The following is a 20,235-nucleotide window of genomic DNA, read 5'->3' as shown; positions in this document are numbered from 1 at the left end:
AGAATAAATGATAGTAGGGGACGTTCATGGAAAGGGAACAGTTTAGTACCGCATATAGAACTTCCATGTTCGCTCAAATCGATAATACGTTGGAAACTGTTGATATCACACGAATGTTTGTACTCAACGAACCTTCTCTTTGATTATTTTCAATTGCAATAAAATAGATTTCTTACTTAGAGGAATTTGCCATGCAGAGTGTTATTAATTCCGTAAAAGGCACTGCGCTTGGTGTTGCCGAATACTTAACCCCTGTACTAAAGGTATGATTGTACGTAAATGAGATATTAAAAATAAATATCTTAACAAACAGTAAGCAAGTAAAATATATATAAAAAATAACATAAAATTTTATGTAATAAACATGTCATCGTCTTTTATTATTTAATTATTTATTTATACGATAAGATATATTCTTAATATTACTTATAATAATTTAGTATTTTTTCATAACATTAACTGTCCTGTCATTGTAAAGATTTTATATCTTTCAGCGATAGATATTATAATATTCTTTTTATTCTTTTGTTTTAAGTAGAACATTTATTTTATAATATATACAGAATATTTTCGTTTATAGTAACGTTAAAGATCATATTGTATTTAATATATTTAAATGTTTTTCTGTAATGAAAAAGTGATAAATCCAAATAAAATAAGTTTTGAAAATTTACTTTTCTTATTATACATAAGTCTTTGTTTTTATAGAATTTACAGAGCAAGTTAAGTTATAGCTTTTCACTTTTTTTTATATATATGTGTTCATTGCTTACAATTAATTTCAATTAGTACATATGTACATATATATACATATATATATGTGTGTATGTTTGTATATATATATATATTTTTTATGCTTTTGTCAGTTTGCTTACATTGTTTATAGTTTTTTATATTACATTTATTTGTATCTTTTGTTTTTTTTTCAATATTTTAATCTTTATTATGTTTAAGTTTGGTGAAATAATATTAATTTAAAAACTAAGATTTTATATTATATTGCAAATATAATTTATAACATTAAAGGAAAGTAAATTTCGAGAAACTGGTGTTTTAACACCAGAGGAGTTTGTGGCAGCAGGAGATCATTTGGTACATCATTGTCCAACATGGCAATGGGCTACTGGTGATGAAGATAGGGTGAAATCGTACCTTCCTAAGAACAAGCAATTCTTATTAACACGGAATGTTCCTTGTTCTCGTAGATGCAAACAGGTATTATTGGTTTTATAAGAATAATGCGAGATTATCAGTTTGTATAGTTACAACTTTTCAAAATAAATGCTAAACATTTTTAAATATTTCTGTATTCTTTTAAACAGTTATGATTTAAAAAATATGTTAAACAAATTTTTTTTTTAATTGAATTTTAGATTGAATACAGTAAAGAGCAAGAATGCATTATAGAAGAAGATGATCCGGAGGGTGGTTGGGTAGATACACACCATTATGATACTACTCTTGGCGGTGTCGAAGAAAGAGTATCAGAAATGACATTAGAAGAAACACAACTTTCTCAGTCAATCAATGCAGGTGAACATAATGACAACGACGACAACGATGATGATGATGATGAAGATGCTGCAGATATGGAAGCTTTTGAAGTCAGTGGAATGTTGGATGAACAAGATAAGGTACTATTTGTACAATAATTATATAATTATTAGGTCATCCCATAAGTTTGTGTCATTTATTTTTCTACCATATAAAATATTATTTTATTAAATATAAAATTTTTATAACTTCACAACCTGTTGCTTTTGAATACCTTTTACTGTCTAAACTGAAGCAATTCAAACTCGTATCATTCTGTGATTACAAAATGTAACACAAAAAGTATTAACAGAAAGCGATGCGATTTTATGGGACAACCTAATAATATCAATAGCATGTATTTTATTTTAAAAAGTATTATAACCTAATTGTATTTAAACTAAAAAGTTTGCAGCAGAAACTACAAAGAAATCTGTGAAAGAAAAGTGGGAACCATTTTCTGAAGGAGAAATCATTCACACACGCACATATGACTTATATATCACATATGACAAATACTATCAAACACCTCGATTATGGCTTTCAGGATACGATGAGGTCTGTTTTTCTTATGTAATAATATAAGTAATTATGAAATCATAATCATGGCATATAAACATTACTTATAGTATTTAAAATGATTTCTAATTTTAACATAAACACTTTTTCCGAAAGAATCGTAAACCCCTCACAGTAGAAGAAATGTATGAAGATGTAAGTCAAGACCATGCCAAAAAAACTGTTACAATGGAAATTCATCCTCATATACCTGGACCTCCAATGGCTTCTGTTCATCCCTGCAGGTAATTTCAAGTAATCAACTTATTTTTAAACTCATATATTTTATTATTATAGTACTTCTAACTTATTCGTGTGAAATTTCAGACACGCAGAGGTAATGAAGAAAATTATTGAAACAGTAATGGAGGGTGGTCGTGAACTTGGTGTACACATGTACTTGATAATATTCCTAAAATTTGTGCAATCTGTAATTCCTACAATTGAGTATGATTATACGCAAAATTTTATGCTAATTGCATCTAGTTAAGAGCTTTATAAATTTCTATTGTACCTTGAAGATGATCGTGACTTTAGTTTTTAAGTATATAATAAATAACAAAACTAAGAGGACTGTGAAGCATATAAAATAATAAACACGCTTAAGTTTATAAAATTACAATATTTGTACCCTTGAAAAAACTGTTAAGATAACTGTTAAGATAAGATCAAATTTGGTTTATCTTATTTTTATAAAACATTCCATAAAAATAATTTATAATCTTTCATTTTGTTATTTTATCATTTTTATGTAAATACTGAATTACTAGATTTTCCAATAAACGATAAATTTAATACAAAATAGTATTTATTTATTATTTAAAAGAATAGTATATAATATGAAATAATTTGTTACTTATTCAACTTTAAATTTTGGATAATGATATAAATATTCATATGTTTTTTTACTAGGGTTTGTTACTTTTACTTGGTTTCAAAATGGTGGCAGTTCAGTGTTTCATGTGTAACTGTTATTCGTCATGTTCAATGTTTGTGAGTGAAAATTTTGTTTAAATCTTTTTTTATCTTTTTTACAATCTGTTTGTAACATGTTGATCTATTCGTTACATACTGTATCAAATACATGTTTTTCATAACTTAATTTTTTATAGGTTAAGGAAAACGTACGGTGATAGAAATTAGTGTTTGAAGTAAATACTTTATGCTTTAAAAGAGTACTCTGGTAAAAATGACGACTTTATATGATCAGATAAAACTTCTTTACGATCAGTCTTTATATTCAAATGTTATTTCATTAGTAAGTAAATGCAACAAGTGATTCTAAATATTCTTTTTTTTATAATGAAAACAATGTGATATTGTATTTAAAAGTGTAAAAATAATCGTAATTAACACATTACCTACCAGTGATTGTTCAATATTTCTTTAACAATCAACAACTGAGAGCTAAGGACTTCTTTATTAATTTTATAATAATAATAACAATTACAATAGCAAAGTAATAAATCCTTTCAAATAACATAATGAACTAATTTTGTATAGTATTATTACTTAAAAGAAAAGGTATTATACTGTTTTTCAATCTATAGATTTCTGGTAGATAAAGTGTTAATATAACATGTAATTGACTTTAACATTTAAATTACTTTTTGAGAACTTTGTACATCCAATAGAATTATTTTATACTTCAGGCAAATTTAGTATTGTCGCTCAGTGAACACAATTCAGATTTACTGCCGATACATGGAAAGTTCCATATTTATGTTTATTATGCAGACGCTCATTTCTACTTAGGAAAATATAAACGAGCTGAAGCCCTTTATAAGAAATCATTGCAATTTCATAAGTGTTTGTTAAAGTCTAAGGGTGCTACAAAACCTTTAGAAGGACAAAAAGATCTTCCAACGGATGTTGATATAAAATTTCAAATACATTTGTGTTTACTAAAATTAAAAAATTCTTTGGAAGCACTACAAGTCTTGCAAAGCATTCCTGGAAAACAGAGAACTCCAAAAGTAAGTTCAATAGATACAAATTTCTGTATCTATTTTTATATTAATAAAATATTAATAAACTTATTTTTTATGTTTCAAGGTTAATATGGCTTTGGCAAAAATGTGCCAAGAGCAAGGAATGAAACGAACGGCTATTACCACATATAAGGAAGTTTTAAGAGAATGTCCATTAGCATTAGAAGCTGCAGAAGGTCTGCTTTCTCTTGGAGTAAAAGGGATTGAAGTAAATTCATTAATTGTAGGTTGCGCATCAAGTTTATCAAATTTAGATTGGTTGAATACTTGGATCAAAGCACACGCACACATACATAATAGAGAATATACTCATGCAGTATCAACATTAAGGTCTCTAGACAATGTTAATTTGCTGAGAGATAATTTTAATTTATTAACAACAATGGGAGAGTGTTATTACTATGCCGGAGATGATAAAAATGCTTTGTTATGCTTACGAAGAGCTAGAATCATAGAACCAGACGTTATGAAAGGGTAATGGAAATTTTATTGATAAATGCTTAGCTAATTTGTTTCAAAGATATAATTTTAAAAATATATTTTTAATATTAAAATATAATTTTAAAAATATATTTATTAAATAGGGTTGATATTTATGCTGCAGTATTATATAAAAATCATCATATTAAGGAACTTGAAAGACTGATACCTATAATAACAGCAAGTAATGAATGTACTGGAGAAATATATGTTGCTATGGCATATTCTCTTTATGCTGCTAGAAAATTTAGTAGAGTAAATACTTTAACCACACAAGCTTTGAATTTGAATCCAAATGATATAGAGGCAACAATACTTCGGGGAAATATACTTCTGGAGCAAAAGAAATACCAAGAGGCATTGTTTTTCTTCAGACATGCAGTAGGATTAAAACCATATCGTTATGAACCTCACAAAGGTTTAGTAGATTGTCTTGTAGGAATGCACAGACTACGAGAAGCTCTTAACATCGCAAGTGGATCTTGTAAACAACTTGGACATACTGCAAGGGTTCTCACGGTAATTATATAAATCAGATTTAATATGCAAAACCATAAATTTTGTTCTGTTTGATATCATGAAATATGTAAAATATGTACCAAATTTTAAAATATAATTGTAAATATAATAACATTTTTTCTACAGCTCTATGCATCAGTACTTATGAAAGATCCAGTTTCCGTTGGTAAAGCAAAAAATCTTTTAGAAAAGGCATTACTTCAAGATGAAGTGTACCTACCTGCAGTTTATTTGCTGGCTGAAATATATGAACAAGAAATGAACTTGGAAGCTGCAATTGCATTACTTGAAAGACAAGTGGAAATTCAATCGACGTGTAAATTACATCAGATGCTTGGGGATCTTTGGGCCAGAGTACACAATGAGGAAAAAGCTTTAGATCACTATGCCATTGCTTTAAAGTAAGTTTCAGATAAACGAATTATGATATAAAAGAAAGCTTATTTAAATTTTACTAATATTTATGATTGAAAATTTTGTAAAGAAAAACATTGAAAATACTTAAATTAAATTGATGTTTAAAACCATAGTCTAGATCCGAGGAATAGAAGAGCATTGGAAGGTATGCATAGGCTGGATAATTCTTCAAACAAGTTAGATTCGGCATATTATATGACCGTGGGTGAAGCACAAACTGACACAACATATGATGTTGGTGATGGTTTACCAGATACTGATAACGATGAAGCACCCGATGAAAGTGAAACTGAAGCCGTGTGGTCTGACATGGATCTTGAAGCAAATAGTCAATAATGTAACAGAAAATATTAGAAAACTGAATAGTTTTTAATACAATTAAATTAGAATTATAATTAATTTTTACTGTATGATATTTTTCTTTTTGTTACCTATTTGCTTATTATAAAAAAATAAATGTATGAAATCTTTATTTCTTGAAATAGAATTCACGAATAATAAACCTTAACTATAAGTTAGTTTTTACAGAAAATTGATAATAGCATTTCGTAATTTTTTTATATTGTTACGAAATCTTATAATAAAAATATTACGTTAGCAAATGTTTCATTGAAATACTTTATTTTGAACATTTTTGTTCTATTTCAAAAAGTAGTAATGCTGATCGATACAATTTTAAAAATTTATGTGTATTATACATTTAGCTTGAACAAAGCAGATTTCAAAAATTCTTTCTCTTTCAAAACACTAAATTTATTACAATTCTTAAATATTTTTGAGAGTATAGTAATTCCGTTTCATTACAATTAGTTGTAATAACCGTGAATATTATTGAAGGTACTTGTCATTATTTTCTAATCAGCATAATTTGTAATGAATAGAAAAAACATTTCTAAGTTTTAAAAAAACACCCACGTACATAAGATATATGAAATCAATCACAATTTTTATAACAAAAATTATATAAATTTATAATGCTTGTCTAGTTTTGAAAAAAGCAATAGAAAAGAGTAGATACGTATTTAATTCGATCTTTCATATTTATTCGTCCAAAAATTACAGTTTCGTTTCCTACGATATCATTCATTTTCAGAAATATTGTGTACACAGAATAAAAGAACATACTACAGATAGTTTATTTACACACTATACAGGATTGGAGATTCATGGAATCAATAATACTATTAATGCGCGAATTTATTAATCGACGTGTATCGTGTATATGCTTTTTTCCCTATTTTGAAAAAAACAGGAATCGCGCAAAAGACGAGTTGGCGGGGTTATTCAATGAAGAAAAGGGTCGTACTTGTTATGACGTTCTTTTAATTTCTCCCTTAAAATAAGTAATGTCACGTGTAAGTACGTACCCTTTCTACAGAAAAAAGAACGTTTGGATTCGATGTATTAGAAAACGCAGAATTCAGTCTTAAAGGTAGGAAGCACGCGTATTTCCTAAATAGCTCGCTTTGGTCTTCGAACTGCGTTCATGTTATATGTATGTATATGTTTGTACATGTATTTCATCGCATCATCTTTATCTGATAATGTAATATTTATAAACAGCTCAGCAAGACTGTATTTAGTAATGATGCAACTGATATACATTTAAAGAATTTTCACAACGCGAAAATTAATAAATAGGAATGACCAGAAAATAGTTGGGCATTAAACTTGAAGAACGCCTCTACAGCACGATCAATTTATATAACCGACCGCTATAGTGATCATTCTTTACTATTCACAAGAAAATAAATTCGTCATCGCAATGATACACGTTATTTTTTAAACATTTACCTATACATATTCCCTTATCCGTGATTTTCTCGTGCAATCTTTTCATTCCGGCTTTCTACGAAAGTTTTATTCTGAGTCCCTAATCCTTCTGAGGGAACAGTGACTGAATAAGAGGAAGAAGAAGACGATGAACACGAGGAAGAAGTTGAAGAAGTTGAAGAAGTTGAAGAAGATGAAGAAGACGAAGAGGAAGATGGCTCGTCATTAAAATTCGAAGTGACAGTTGGACCAGGAGATGGACTATCCACAGGTCGAAAAGAAAACCCAGAGGAATCGAGACTGGAACAAGATTCTGGAGTTCCGGCCGAGTTAATAGTTGAATGGAGACTAGATATTGCCACATCCAATCTGTATAGAAAAAGTATTATGAGTATCAATGATTAAAAACTCCTTTTTATCGTATCAAACATAGAAGTAACGACGATACCTAGACGTGGCCGAAGTTAATAAACCAGAGGTACGTTTTGTTGGTGGTTGTAATTGATGATCCATTCCAGAGTCATCCAATTCAAACTTTCTTTTAACTGAAGCTAAACAACTTGGCCGTATCGCAATAGGACTTAAACTTCGCCTAAATAATACAATGTATTTCAATACACTTTACTATATCATAAAAAAAATATCTTTCTTGCAAGTAAATTATATATACCTGGTAGCAAAAGCTTTCCTAGTAGGACTAGGTGATAAATTATTCTTCCAAGCAACTGCGTGAACACCAGGCGAATAACACTGTCTCTGACCAAAATTAGATCTTGTCGGCGATGGTGAAGAATACGTAGTTTGACCATTTACAGACAAGTTGATACTGAGTGGATCAAGCACTCGTTTTGCAATTGGACGTGATTCTATTTTAAATTGTAACGAAGTTGATTCTGAATCTTTGAAAGATAGTCCTTCCGCTTCAATTGTGAGATCCTCCCAAGACTGTGAGATTTGCATGGCACTGTGAATTTCTTTCTCATGTGCTGCTTCACGACCAGCCACATCGATACATTCTTCTTGTCTCAGCTGACTGACGCGTGGAGTTAATCTAGGAACAGTTCCAGAACTCTACAAAAATAAAGTTTCCATAATTTTATGTAAAACTAATCATATGATAATTAAAACTAGACATAAAAGATTTTAATTTCTATTCTTTCATATTTTATGTATTTTATATATGGTTTATCCATTTAATATTGCGATAAATTATTATATAATTTCTAAGATTATAGGAAAGTACAGAAAATTATTATGGATATATAAGAAAATCATTTTCTTACACTAGTGCTGAAGCGTCGTATGCGAGGTGAATTTGAAAATATATTAAAATTCGATGGTACGTCCCTAAAAATAATAAACATGAATCTTTTTGAAATAACCATTGCTAGAATTTTGATTAAATTAATCCACATAAATTCCACATGAATGTAACATTGATTACATAGTTCTTAACGTTTTGTATAAACGTTAAATATAAGTTTAAGGGATAACATAATAAATACCTTGGTGCAGTAGCAGAAGGTGATGTTACGGACATTGTTGCACTAATTTTGTTGATCATGGGTGCACTATTAGATCGTTTCAAACCAACAACTGTACAATCAACATCCATGATCATACAAACCAGCTATCTGATGGTGCATCTGTATGAAGACACTATTCAAATAATCGAAGTACATTGGAGCATACACAACAATGTAATTCACTCAATAGAGAAATAACTAACTTTTGGCACAAGGTAAATTATTCCTTTTTCCACTGGTGATGTTCGAAGATTCAATATGAGAGAATCCTGTTCTTTGGCACAAGAATTGAGAAGATGCCGCATTTGAGCTTTCATTTATACTCCGCCGCTCCAATTTTCCTTATACAATTTGACACGCTGTTAGCGCGAAGTCTTTATACTCAATCTTGAACTTCGAAAAGCAATATAACAGCCTAAGAAAACTACCGAAGAATAAATACTGTTGAATTGAAAGTATGCATAACAAGAGAATGAAACATTAAAATGCAAAAATTAATTTTCGACTCTTTTTAATTTCTAGTTCAATAGCAATTACCGTACATAAACCGGGTTAGAAATCGTAACTTCGTTTAATTTCGCAACGTTTGATTTTCCAATAGCATCACTAGTAGAAGCGAATTGTAATTTCTACGAGTGCTTGGTAGAATTCCTGTAGTTTCTTATAGCAAAGCACGCGTATGTCGAATCTGACTACGATCTCTTTGCCTCCTTAGGAAATATGTATCTCTCGTGATTAAGAAACACACCGAATTTGTTGGTAGCCTTGTGTCTTCGTTTAAGTCCATGGACCTAAGAATACATGAACGTATCGTAAAACTTAGCTACTGTATAATTTATCAGAAAGGGGAAAGCAGAGAGGAGAATCGTAGTATCTTCAGTGATCCTTTTCTAAAATGATTGTTTCTCGCTCTTTCTTTCAAAAGGCGCAATATTTGAGTATTTTCAATAATTTTGTGAACACTGAAATTATTCGATCTATTGTTGTATTAAAAACAAAACACTCGAAATGTAACAATATACATGTTTTTTTAAAACTAAACTATAAATTTGTAAAACAAAAAAGGAATTAATTTCTCCTTGTATGAATTTGTATGATCCATGGTGTGAGATGGGGGTGCTTTTTTTGTGAATGCATTTTCAATCATACTATTCTAAAGTAACGTCCAAAAGGCTCATTCAAACGTTGCTATTTTTTTCATTATTTAATAATATATACATTTTAAATATTTAAAAATTTTTATTTTAATTATTAATAAAATCTTATTGCCGACCTTATTATTATAAAAATAAAATAATATACTTTAATTTAAGCGATTATTTTATATATTAATTTGTAAATTTTTATTATAATACAAATATACGATATCCATGTAAAAAAATATATAAATATCCATACCCATAAAGAAAGGAATATTCATTCATAATAAATATATTTTGTAAATTTGAAGTAGTACTTTAAAACATAAATTTGTTTTTTGTAACTTATATTCTTTCTCAATCAATTTATCATTAAATTAAGATTAAAAATATATATATTTAATAAAAATAAAAATTATATATTTATTATATTGCATACAAATTATAGGTGACAAAAAAAATTGAATAATTTATATTATTACTTATTTCTAGTACAATTATATTTAGATTCTATTTAATTAATTTTATATTAAATTACATTGCATTGATTTAATATTTATATTGCAAAAGTGTATAATAATTAATCATTTATTAAATTTAACCAGAAATAAACAATTTTTAATATTTTTTTACAATTACGTATGAAATTATTAATTTATTGATCTCAAATATAATTGTTGTTGATTTACATTGTAGCATAAAATTATACAAAATTTGATTAAAAATTTAATCATCACTTTATTAAGAAAATTTATTTATTTACATTATAAGGAAACTAATTCCTTACTTTTTGCAAGAAACTGTAACTATTTAACTTATTTATTATAAAATTATAATTTCCACAATTACAGTGTAATTAAATTCTAGTCTAAAATTTTGAAGGAAATCACTATATTCTGCTTTTATATGAATATTAAATAATATTGTTTTCCCCTATTCCTAAATTAGGTTAAAAAATTAAAGATGTTCATGAGCAATATGAAAAGTTTTTATTTTGTAACTTTGTTTACGCAAACTCTATCTATTCTGTAGATACCATCTTAAGAAAATGAGACACCTATAGCAAAATTTTTAATGAACACATATACAAGAAATAGAAATGACAGTATTTTTTGAACATTTATAGAATTGCAAAAACGTATACCTCATAATCATAATAATTAACATTTGGTACAAATAAAAATGGTTTTAAATTTTTTAATAAAATTAATCTATCCTATTATAGCTTTGTCTGCATATTGGAAATCCAAATGAATATCTATTATTTGGAAAAGTTCAAGTGGTTGTGGTATTCTACCCGTTTCCAATTTCGACCACACCGGAAGATCTAAAACAAATATACAAAATGATGAAAACATAGTTATGAAATTTGGTAGGAAGAAAGTAAATAAAAATGTTCTGCTTACCATTTAAATATATTTCGAAAGCTCCTGACGATATGAGTTGTCCTTCTATTGCATTAAAAATAAAGAATATCGTCATACAAGAATAAAACCTATTGTCCATGCACCATTGCCAAAGAGACGGCAGCGGTTGACCAAAATCAAATCCACTTATTATTAGAACTATTAATGAAATTTTTGCTAAACCCTAAAAGTGAAAACATAAATGTTATTCGAAGTTTATTTTATATTACATAAAGTTTATGTTGAGATAATGTAATTACTAATAATTTAGCAATAAACATGATATTTGAAGAGGGATTATAGTTCTCTCCATCGATTTGTAATTCCGGATATTTTTGTCGAAGAATACTAACATATTCTTCGTATACTTTTCTGTATCCACAAGAGTAACTGAAAAAACAGAGATATAAAAAATTGAATGAACAATTAATGGATGAAGCTAACACGATTATATGAATATACAAATAAAATAAACGTGGTTCATTTAAACGATATAACAATATTTACTTTTATGTTTGAATTTTTTTAACTTACCAATAAAAGAATTTTAACCTCGGTCCTGTTTTTGTACCAAGTTTGGTTAATGGAGCTTGATTGTCATCGGCTTTAGTGCTTAATGCGCATAAAACGACACAAAAGCACAAAATTAATTTCATAAGACGCATCATATTTTAAGTCATTGGAGTCGCATCAATTAAATCAAGTTTAACCAAAATAGTTAATTTGATTTGTCCTTATGAGAAACGCCAACCTGCACTTTTCTGTTCCTATCTTGTACCGATCCATTCGCTATCTGCTGCTAAGCAGAGCAGTGCCGAATTGAACCGAACTGAGCCGAACTGAACAAAACAGAACTAACCATAATGAGGTTTAATAATGTTACTGAATTCAATGAATCGATTGACAAATGAAATTAGACTTAATTATTGTTATATTAATTACAGGTCTCTATATTTTAAATTAGTTCCTCACGTTTTGTTAGATATTTTATTAAAAATTTTATTCATTTTAAATTGATATAAATATATGTACTATGATATAAATAATATGAAAACTCAATTTTCAATATGCATTATGCATAAGAAACATATGTATTAAAAAATGAATCCTTTTTCTTTCAATTAGATATGTCATATAATTATATAATTATAATTATATATACAAATTAGTATAATCAGTAAAAGGGGGAGAGAAAAAACATATATATAAATACTTTGTATACAATCTTTCTTAGGGTTGGATTAACTGTTTAGTTACTCGAATTACAGTTGAGTTAACTATTTAAACTTCAAAATAATATTCACAAAATTATGATTTGCTATAATTTTTATTTAAAAATTTTTGTACTAAACACACACATACATATAAGTATCACAATTCTAGATTAACTAGCGAAACATAAAATGTATGTAGAAAGGTACACTTGAAATAAAAATAATTCTAATGAATTATTCCACTACATTTTAAGGATCTTACTTGTGATGATGATACATACTGATATATTAGAACAGGAGGCACCATTTGGCTATTATTTTAAAAAAGACTTTATTTGCAATGGATGCCTTTCACATGCTTTTATTAGTTAATGATATCCTCTTTAAAAGAGATGAAGATTGTTCTTTAATTATAAATAAATAGCACGAGAATTTTCATCTCGTCAATAAAATACTTTTCAAGTAATAATTACTAAATGCAAAAAAGGAAAGCTCAGAACTGAAGCTGAGAAAGTAAAGCAAGGTGCTCAACATAGTACTTTTTATGCACTGAGTGAAACAGTGTTCATCTTCATGTGCACAGATTTATTAAGTTGCTTTCTTTCTTAGGATGTAGCACACAATTTTGTAAGTAGAGTATACTGTCCTTTAAACTTACTGCGAACTATGTAGTTCAGTAGTTTATAAGACTTGCTACTTTTAGTACTCAAAGTAATCTTTCTTTATAAAGTACTGTGCAACTCTTCAAAAGGCCATTTTGGCAGCAGTAAGTCCAAGGAAACTTAAAAGTTGAATAATGTTGCAAGGGAGAAACGGCCTTGTATTTAATTTTATAATTGACTTGAATCGTTTTCGGAACGTGAAGCTGTCATAAATCTGGAAATCTAAAAAAGGGAATAAAATTACAAAAGAAGAAACAGAATACAAAATTTAAATTAGTATACTAAATTATACGAGAAAAATTACAAGAGTTTTTTCAAATCACCTCATTGGATCTTCAAAATAGTCTGATGGTATTTGAAATAATTGTGGATCTATATCATTAAGAAAGGCGAATTCCTGAAACGTGATTTTTGCTGTCACTGTAGGTAAAATAGGTATATCAATTTTTACAGGGAATCCAGGTGGTAACTTCATCAGAACAAATTGTCGTAGTTTGCTAAAGTGTTTGAAAGGTGCAATTACTTCCAAAACATTGAGTAACATATCAACAGTCAGTGGAAAGTCTGGACTCATGGCAACTGTAGCTTTAAATGATTTACTACTTTCTTTGTAGACTAAACTTCTTCCTAAAAGTGGGCATTGACCAGGTGGAGCCATAATATATTCTTCCCAAGTGATGTTTGATTCTGGCGGTGGATTTAGAGAAGCTCTTCTTACATGAGGCTAAAATGTTAACAAGTAGTTATAAACCTGCAGAGTAACAAGATCTTTTCTCTTTTTTTACCTCTCCATTTGCAAATCCTTGTGAATTTCCTTTTGTTAAAGATTCCATAATAGCCTTATTTTTTTGCAAGTCTTCTTCACTTAAATGTTCCCGGCGTTTCCTACTTTCCAAAACCATTCCGTTGATTTGATAAAAGTCCGCGTTGAAAGGTCCTACCATCTCCTTTATTAAATATTTGAGATAAATCTCAAAAACACTTTAAGAAAAGAATAGGAGAAGGCAGTAGAAGAAAATGGGTGAAACTAACAACATTGGTCTCTTACCCTTTTATCTTCGCGAAATATCCAGCCAGTTTGAGCTCTTGAAAATGTAATCCCTTTTGTTGACATTTGTGCTGCCATAATATCGCTTGACATAAGAATATCAACTTCATCTTCTATATCCAATTCTGTTTCCTATAAGTCATAGATGAATAATAATGCTGCAAATGTTCAGCATCAAATATCGAGTCACAATGAAAAGAAAATAATAAAGTAATTAGACCTCGTATCTCACTCTTTGGAAAAGTTTAGCTTTGTTGTCTAGTACTGTTAATGATTTACTTGGCTTCTGGTCACCATTAAAAATGAAAGATATATCACCCCTTTCCCATCTCATATTATTAAAATCTACTAAAGTGGTGTCCATTCTAATGGATGCCCCACTTTTATGTATCTTACAGATATCAGATGGAAGTACTCGGGAAACAAGGGGAACTGAAAAGTACGAAATTTCATAGATCACTCTTATAATAATTGTAAGTACTATTTAAAAAAAAAAAGCTTTAAATTTCAGTTAAAATGTTTAAAAACATAGCTCATAAGTAACAGTAATGAAAAGTACCCCAACTCTGAAAATCCCATCTTAATTCCATGTAAAAATCACCCATTTGTCGTAATGTGGCAACCAAATTTGGTCTTCTTTCTTCCATTTGTTCTCTAGCTTGCTGTTTTAGTTTGCGTACTAATGACGATACTGCAAAGAATGCAAAATTAATTATATTATTCTAGTGGCATAAACAGTTCATGAATATTTCTACTGACTGGTTTGTCTATCTCCATAACTAATTGCTTCAGCAAGTGGACTCCATCCAGCTAAGTTTTTTACTTTTACTGGTGCCCCATGTGCGAGCAACAATTGGACTGATTCTACAATTTTTGGAGTTTGTGTATTAATATGTGTTTTATTTTAAATATATATTTCACGTCCAATATGTAACTTATTACCTTTCCTTCCTAACATAACTGCCAAATGCAGAGGTGTATTTCCTAAAAAACCATTTATAATTTGTAAAATACAATACAATGTAACAATAGAATTTATATGTATAAGTGAAAAATTAAAGTATTATTATTAACCTTGCTTATCTTTCTCAGCAATGTTGTAAGGTGTAATTAAAGAACTTAAAGTTTTAACATCCCCTTGAAATATGCATTTGTGTAAAGGATATTTTTTGCTTTCTGAATTCTCGGCCATGACCGTTTTCCTTTGTTAGAAAACTTATAGAAAAAATGATAGTGATCCCTTTCTTTATCTAATTGAATCCCTTTTGATATAATAATAATTATCTTGTATTCCATTTCCACAATGCGGCATGCTACATTGAATAGTCATACCAAGAACTTTGTTATATCTGAAACATTTGTGAGCAGAAGCTCAATGTCCGATGTTTTACTTCTAACTGTTAACATCAATAAATATTCTATGTATTTCAATCAGTGTTTTTATAAATTAAATTCCAGTACAAACAATTTTGTATGTTTTGTAAAGTACTTAAGGAACGTTTTCTAGTTTAAAAAAATTCTTTTCGTGTTATTATTGTTGTTCTTGTTGATGTTTTTAGTTCTACCGCTATTGTTTTTAATCCTGTTTGTGTAGTCGTATTTTTCTTAGGTGGTTGTTCTTTAAATCAGTATGGTTAAACACTTCGACACATTTATTATTTAATGTCCTTTTACAAGGTTCAAACAATACACATTTGAAAACCGTGTATATTTTACGGATTCCTATATATTTCAATATTATTTATTTTTTATTATACAAAAGTATATTACACTGAACCACCACACTAGTAGGCCAGTACCGATTCGTTAACTTATATAGCTTGTGTAGGTACTGTACGTACACGTTTCGTTATATGCGTGTCACGTGAATATCTGAAGATATGTCAATGCATTGTTAGGCAAATATATATGAGTTTAATTTTTGAGAAAATAACATTACAAATGTAAGGATATATATATTTGTAATTTTTTTGTGTCTTAAATTATAACTGAAGTAATACATAAAAAATCATATCATTAAGTGATAAAGTTGAAGTTACTAGAGATATACTGATACCATGTAAGTACTTATAATGATGTTATGTATTATGTGATGTTATATATGTAATACATAACATCATTATATATATAAAAATTTTAGGATTTGTAAATAGGTTTCAAATTTATTAGAATATATGATAATACATACTATACAAGAAAATTTTAATTTCCCATGGTATATTGAAAAGTTCAATAATAAATAACTGATTTTGAAAAAAATATTTTAACATACAATAAGAAAAAAAACTTACAATTGTTCGAAATAAATAACAACATATTTAACAAATTAATAAATTAGTTTCAATCTCTAAAACTATTTATTTTTAATTTTTAAAATTATTATCATTTATATTTACATTATCAAGAGGATTTATCTGAAATAATTCTTTTAAGTTTCTTTAATTTTGGTTAGTAAAGAAATGGAGCAAGGTATCAAATTGAGACTATACTTTAATCAAAAAATGTATTTTACAACTATTTTTACAATAATAACTTATTTAATATTATACAAACTTGTAAGAGTTTAACATGTGAAATTAACATATGTAGTATTCAAAAATGAAAGTTGAGACTCAATGTGTCGTTGAATTAGTACTGGTCGAATTTTATGTGGCATTTCTTTTTAAGAAATTAGTCAAACAAAGGACAACTATGAACAAGCATTATTATAACTAGAATTTGTTTCTTCATGATCGATATTTACTGCTTCTGTAGCTGTTTCCGGAGGAGGTGAATTATTAGGTGTTGGTGGTTTTCCTTTATGAATTGGAGATTTAGTTATATCTTTATCATTTGTTTGAGCAGGACACTCAAAGTGGACACAGTGAAAAACCTAAAATATGAAATATTTACATCTATACTAAATATTTTCACTATTTAAAATGGTTTTACTTCTTAATATTTCTATATATGTAAAGTAGATACATAGATTTGTCACAGTTCATTAATAATAACCTCATTTGCTGTATTATGTGTTCCAACAATGCGTATAAAAACAACAGGGCGAGGTGGTTCAAAGTGAATAGTTTGCCAAGAACGACAAGCTTCTCTAGTTCTGTCAGCAACAAGAGTCCAATTCCAACAATTACCAGATACCTCTATGTAATATGAGTATGAACGATTGTCACAGTCCCATAATAATAACCTCAATATCATACAAATGTTAATTAGAAAATTTTCCTTTGACACCTAATTATATAAGACGTAATTATGCAACATTATTAATATAACATTATACCTCATAGAATCTATAATATATGGTTGTCCAAGCTGTACTAAAATAGATCCAGAACCAAGTTGATGACACGTATATCCACTATCCCAGTCATAATTTAATGTATCACCATTTAATAAAGCGTTTCGAGTTCTAAAGTGAAATGAGTAATTACAAAAATAAGTACAAGAGTAAGGACAAAATATAATTAATATTTCACGTACCTACAAACACCTTCTGTAACAGTAGCACTACGATCCATAGTAGCAACATTTTGTGTTGGAACAACAAAACCATCGCAAAGTTTCTCTGTTTGATTTGTATAATAAGCTTGAAAATTTACAACATGGAAAACCTATGAAAAAAAAATTTGATAGAAATAATTCAAAGGGAGCGGTGCAAAGATTTTTTTTTTTTATAGGAAATATATTCGTTTACCTTGTTTACAGTATTATTTGTCCCAACAATGCGGATATATAAAACTACTCTTGGTTCAAAGTATAAATATTGCCAACTGCGACATAAATATTCTCTGTGATCAATAACTCGAACCCAATCGTTTTGATCCATAGATACCTTTCAGTAAATATATAATAATATAATAATTAAAATTATTCACGTTTATAATAATTAACTATTTGATATTTTTTATTCAACTTACTTCTATATAGTAAGAATATGATCGTAAATCTTTATCCCATAGTAACATCTTGATATAATTGATAATACACTGAGTTCCTAATTTGATTAAAATACCATGTTCTTGAGATTCGGTGATGGTGTGCCTCGTATACCTAATAAAAGAGGACATGTTATTTACATAAATAATTCAAAAATTATATTTATTAATTTACCCGCGTTCCAGATCGTAGTTGCTTGTATCTCCATCTAATAAATAACTACGCATTTCGCCCTGTAGAACTTGAGCCCCATGTACAGCATGGGCAACATTTTCATCTACAAGCAATCGACCTCTGTAAGTAAGATCAGAATCTCGTATTTGTATTCTTGTAGCAATTGCATCTAAAAGTACGTTTGGAGCAACTAATCCGGTTGGTCGAACAATATTTAACAGATCCATAACAGGAATCAAGGTTAATCGTACCTTATCTATAAAATTACTTGAATTACTTTGATGGAAAATTCTAATATATTTATATAAATGATTTTATTTTTTACTTTCTTATTTGTGTTGTATATTTGTTTATTTATTATATTTTCCTACCTAAAACACTTTTGTCATCAGTATCAGCATTTGCTTTTACCCATGCTTGTACAGCTAGAAAGATATCAATCTCTGGTGCATAAAAGGAATCTCTTGAAACTAACTCATTTAAAGCAGCAGCACTTAACTGTAAAAAGCTCTCATGCTGTATCACTTCACAAGCATGTTTATCCATATAATCTTGACAAACCTAGAATAGAATTCTTCTATGTTCAAATATTCTTTAGGATATCATTTTGACATCATGCTCACACCTTTGTAAGAAATTCTATTCGATAAAGAAGTGCTGCATCAAATATGAGACAGGCATTTTTTATATTTAATATTTCTTTTAAATAATCTGATATAGAGGTTTCCAATTCTGAAAAGCCATAAAGATGAGCTAATCCAAGAATATCCAAAACCACCTAAAAATAATAGAAGATTAAAAACATTTGTTTATATTAAAAAGATTAAAATTAAATAAAAAAGAAAAATAATAAATACCTCCTCACGTCTGTCTGTTAATGACATACGGCCTGTATATATGTATTCAAATAAACCCTTGAACGCAGGCAAATTAGCATCTTTTAATTCAATTTCACGCTGTGTTGATTCTTTTAGTCCTCCAAACAACAGAGCTCTAAAATATTGACTACGCGCAGCTAATATGATTTTATGACCACTAAATCTTTGTCCACCAACAATTAAAGTTATGTCTGAATAATCATCAGAAAGACAAAGAGCACCAATATCTTCGGAAAGGTAACTAATGTGTTCAATATCACCAGACAATGGATTTAAACGGTGATGAGAACTCATTTTTATTACTTTCCAATTTATTTACTCTGAAAATACTCTGAAAGCAAGTTCAACTGAGTTATTATATTTTTTGTTCAAGTTTTTATCTAATAATGTAGATCATATCATAGTTTGAAAACTTAAATATATTAAAGAATATGTTCCATTAGAGATTTATATACTCCACATAACAGTGAAATAGTGAAAGTATAGACGTTCCGAAAATAATTAACAATTACTATAGACAGCAAAAATAAGGTTAACGTTCAGTTTTCTATATAAACTTTCTTTTCAATTCACTTACATTCTTACATTCTCTTATAGTTTCATTTGTACACCGTACACGACGGTGTTACGAACTTTCGCTAATGAGAGCTTGTTTAAATTTAAATAAATCTTGAGTGCGTCACAATGACATTAAAATAATGATTTTTTCACCTCGTATATAAATTATATCCTCTAACAATGAATTTCCATCAATTCCTATCACAATATAAATATCATAAACTAACAAAACTAAGAAGTGAAAATCGCGTACTTACCATATACAGTGTCCCTTTATATCAAGGATGCTAAATCGATGCCCGCGAGTACTCTAGTAATACTCCCCTCACGAGAAGTTACTCTCTCCATGCTACTTTTACCTGGTGATTGAACACTACATAGAACTGCTTATATACACAGCTCCGGCAGTTCCTTAAGTAGTGGTAA

General features: G+C 28.6%; 5 protein-coding genes across 7 annotated transcripts; 2 read left to right on the top strand and 3 right to left on the bottom strand.

The window, feature by feature from the left end:
* Position 1: 1 nt before the first annotated feature.
* Positions 2 to 2,802, top strand: Atg3 (Autophagy-related protein 3). 2 transcript variants are annotated; one of them, XM_031986108.2, is made up of 6 exons: positions 2 to 271; positions 1,027 to 1,215; positions 1,374 to 1,634; positions 1,942 to 2,091; positions 2,209 to 2,336; positions 2,419 to 2,802. In XM_031986108.2, exons 1-6 carry the CDS (start codon positions 266 to 268, stop codon positions 2,579 to 2,581), a joined length of 897 nt encoding a protein of 298 aa, XP_031841968.1. In that variant the 5' UTR covers positions 2 to 265; the 3' UTR covers positions 2,582 to 2,802. The 2 variants fall into 2 exon arrangements, with proteins under 2 accessions (XP_031841968.1, XP_031841967.1); XM_031986107.2 differs by having other exon boundaries at positions 4 to 263; positions 2,419 to 2,793.
* A 180-nt stretch (positions 2,803 to 2,982) lies between these two features.
* On the top strand, positions 2,983 to 5,970 carry APC7 (anaphase-promoting complex subunit 7). Of its 2 annotated transcripts, XM_031986124.2 has the most exons (7): positions 2,983 to 3,084; positions 3,204 to 3,349; positions 3,744 to 4,067; positions 4,147 to 4,556; positions 4,667 to 5,081; positions 5,208 to 5,482; positions 5,612 to 5,970. In XM_031986124.2, exons 2-7 carry the CDS (start codon positions 3,281 to 3,283, stop codon positions 5,832 to 5,834), a joined length of 1,716 nt encoding a protein of 571 aa, XP_031841984.1. In that variant the 5' UTR covers positions 2,983 to 3,084; positions 3,204 to 3,280; the 3' UTR covers positions 5,835 to 5,970. The 2 variants fall into 2 exon arrangements, with proteins under 2 accessions (XP_031841984.1, XP_031841985.1); XM_031986125.2 differs by lacking the exon at positions 3,744 to 4,067.
* A 550-nt stretch (positions 5,971 to 6,520) lies between these two features.
* LOC116434227 (BTB/POZ domain-containing protein 9-like) lies at positions 6,521 to 20,046 on the bottom strand. Its single transcript, XM_076365044.1, has 17 exons — positions 19,829 to 20,046; positions 19,231 to 19,582; positions 18,999 to 19,151; positions 18,745 to 18,934; positions 18,374 to 18,629; positions 18,181 to 18,313; positions 17,958 to 18,095; positions 17,744 to 17,874; positions 17,544 to 17,672; positions 17,261 to 17,450; positions 16,957 to 17,138; positions 12,819 to 12,867; positions 8,777 to 8,901; positions 8,555 to 8,618; positions 7,942 to 8,342; positions 7,720 to 7,863; positions 6,521 to 7,640 (listed from the first exon to the last, which is right to left on the bottom strand). Exons 2-17 carry the CDS (start codon positions 19,543 to 19,545, stop codon positions 7,307 to 7,309), a joined length of 2,934 nt encoding a protein of 977 aa, XP_076221159.1. The 5' UTR covers positions 19,546 to 19,582; positions 19,829 to 20,046; the 3' UTR covers positions 6,521 to 7,306.
* SelT (selenoprotein T) lies at positions 10,649 to 12,192 on the bottom strand. The gene is made up of 4 exons (XM_031986127.2): positions 11,877 to 12,192; positions 11,603 to 11,732; positions 11,343 to 11,526; positions 10,649 to 11,263 (listed from the first exon to the last, which is right to left on the bottom strand). The coding sequence occupies exons 1-4, from the start codon at positions 12,008 to 12,010 to the stop codon at positions 11,148 to 11,150; spliced, it is 564 nt and encodes a 187-aa protein (XP_031841987.1). The 5' UTR covers positions 12,011 to 12,192; the 3' UTR covers positions 10,649 to 11,147.
* On the bottom strand, positions 12,651 to 16,101 carry LOC116431109 (ankyrin repeat domain-containing protein 13C). The gene is made up of 9 exons (XM_031986093.2): positions 15,341 to 16,101; positions 15,209 to 15,250; positions 15,026 to 15,130; positions 14,826 to 14,957; positions 14,487 to 14,698; positions 14,267 to 14,398; positions 14,004 to 14,165; positions 13,542 to 13,942; positions 12,651 to 13,440 (listed from the first exon to the last, which is right to left on the bottom strand). Exons 1-9 carry the CDS (start codon positions 15,456 to 15,458, stop codon positions 13,425 to 13,427), a joined length of 1,320 nt encoding a protein of 439 aa, XP_031841953.1. The 5' UTR covers positions 15,459 to 16,101; the 3' UTR covers positions 12,651 to 13,424.
* Positions 20,047 to 20,235: the final 189 nt, after the last annotated feature.

The sequence above is a fragment of the Nomia melanderi genome, chromosome 2 (genome assembly GCF_051020985.1).
Source record: "Nomia melanderi isolate GNS246 chromosome 2, iyNomMela1, whole genome shotgun sequence".
In the NCBI taxonomy this organism is placed as follows: domain Eukaryota; kingdom Metazoa; phylum Arthropoda; class Insecta; order Hymenoptera; family Halictidae; genus Nomia; species Nomia melanderi.
This window is presented reverse-complemented; position numbering and strand designations above follow the sequence as displayed.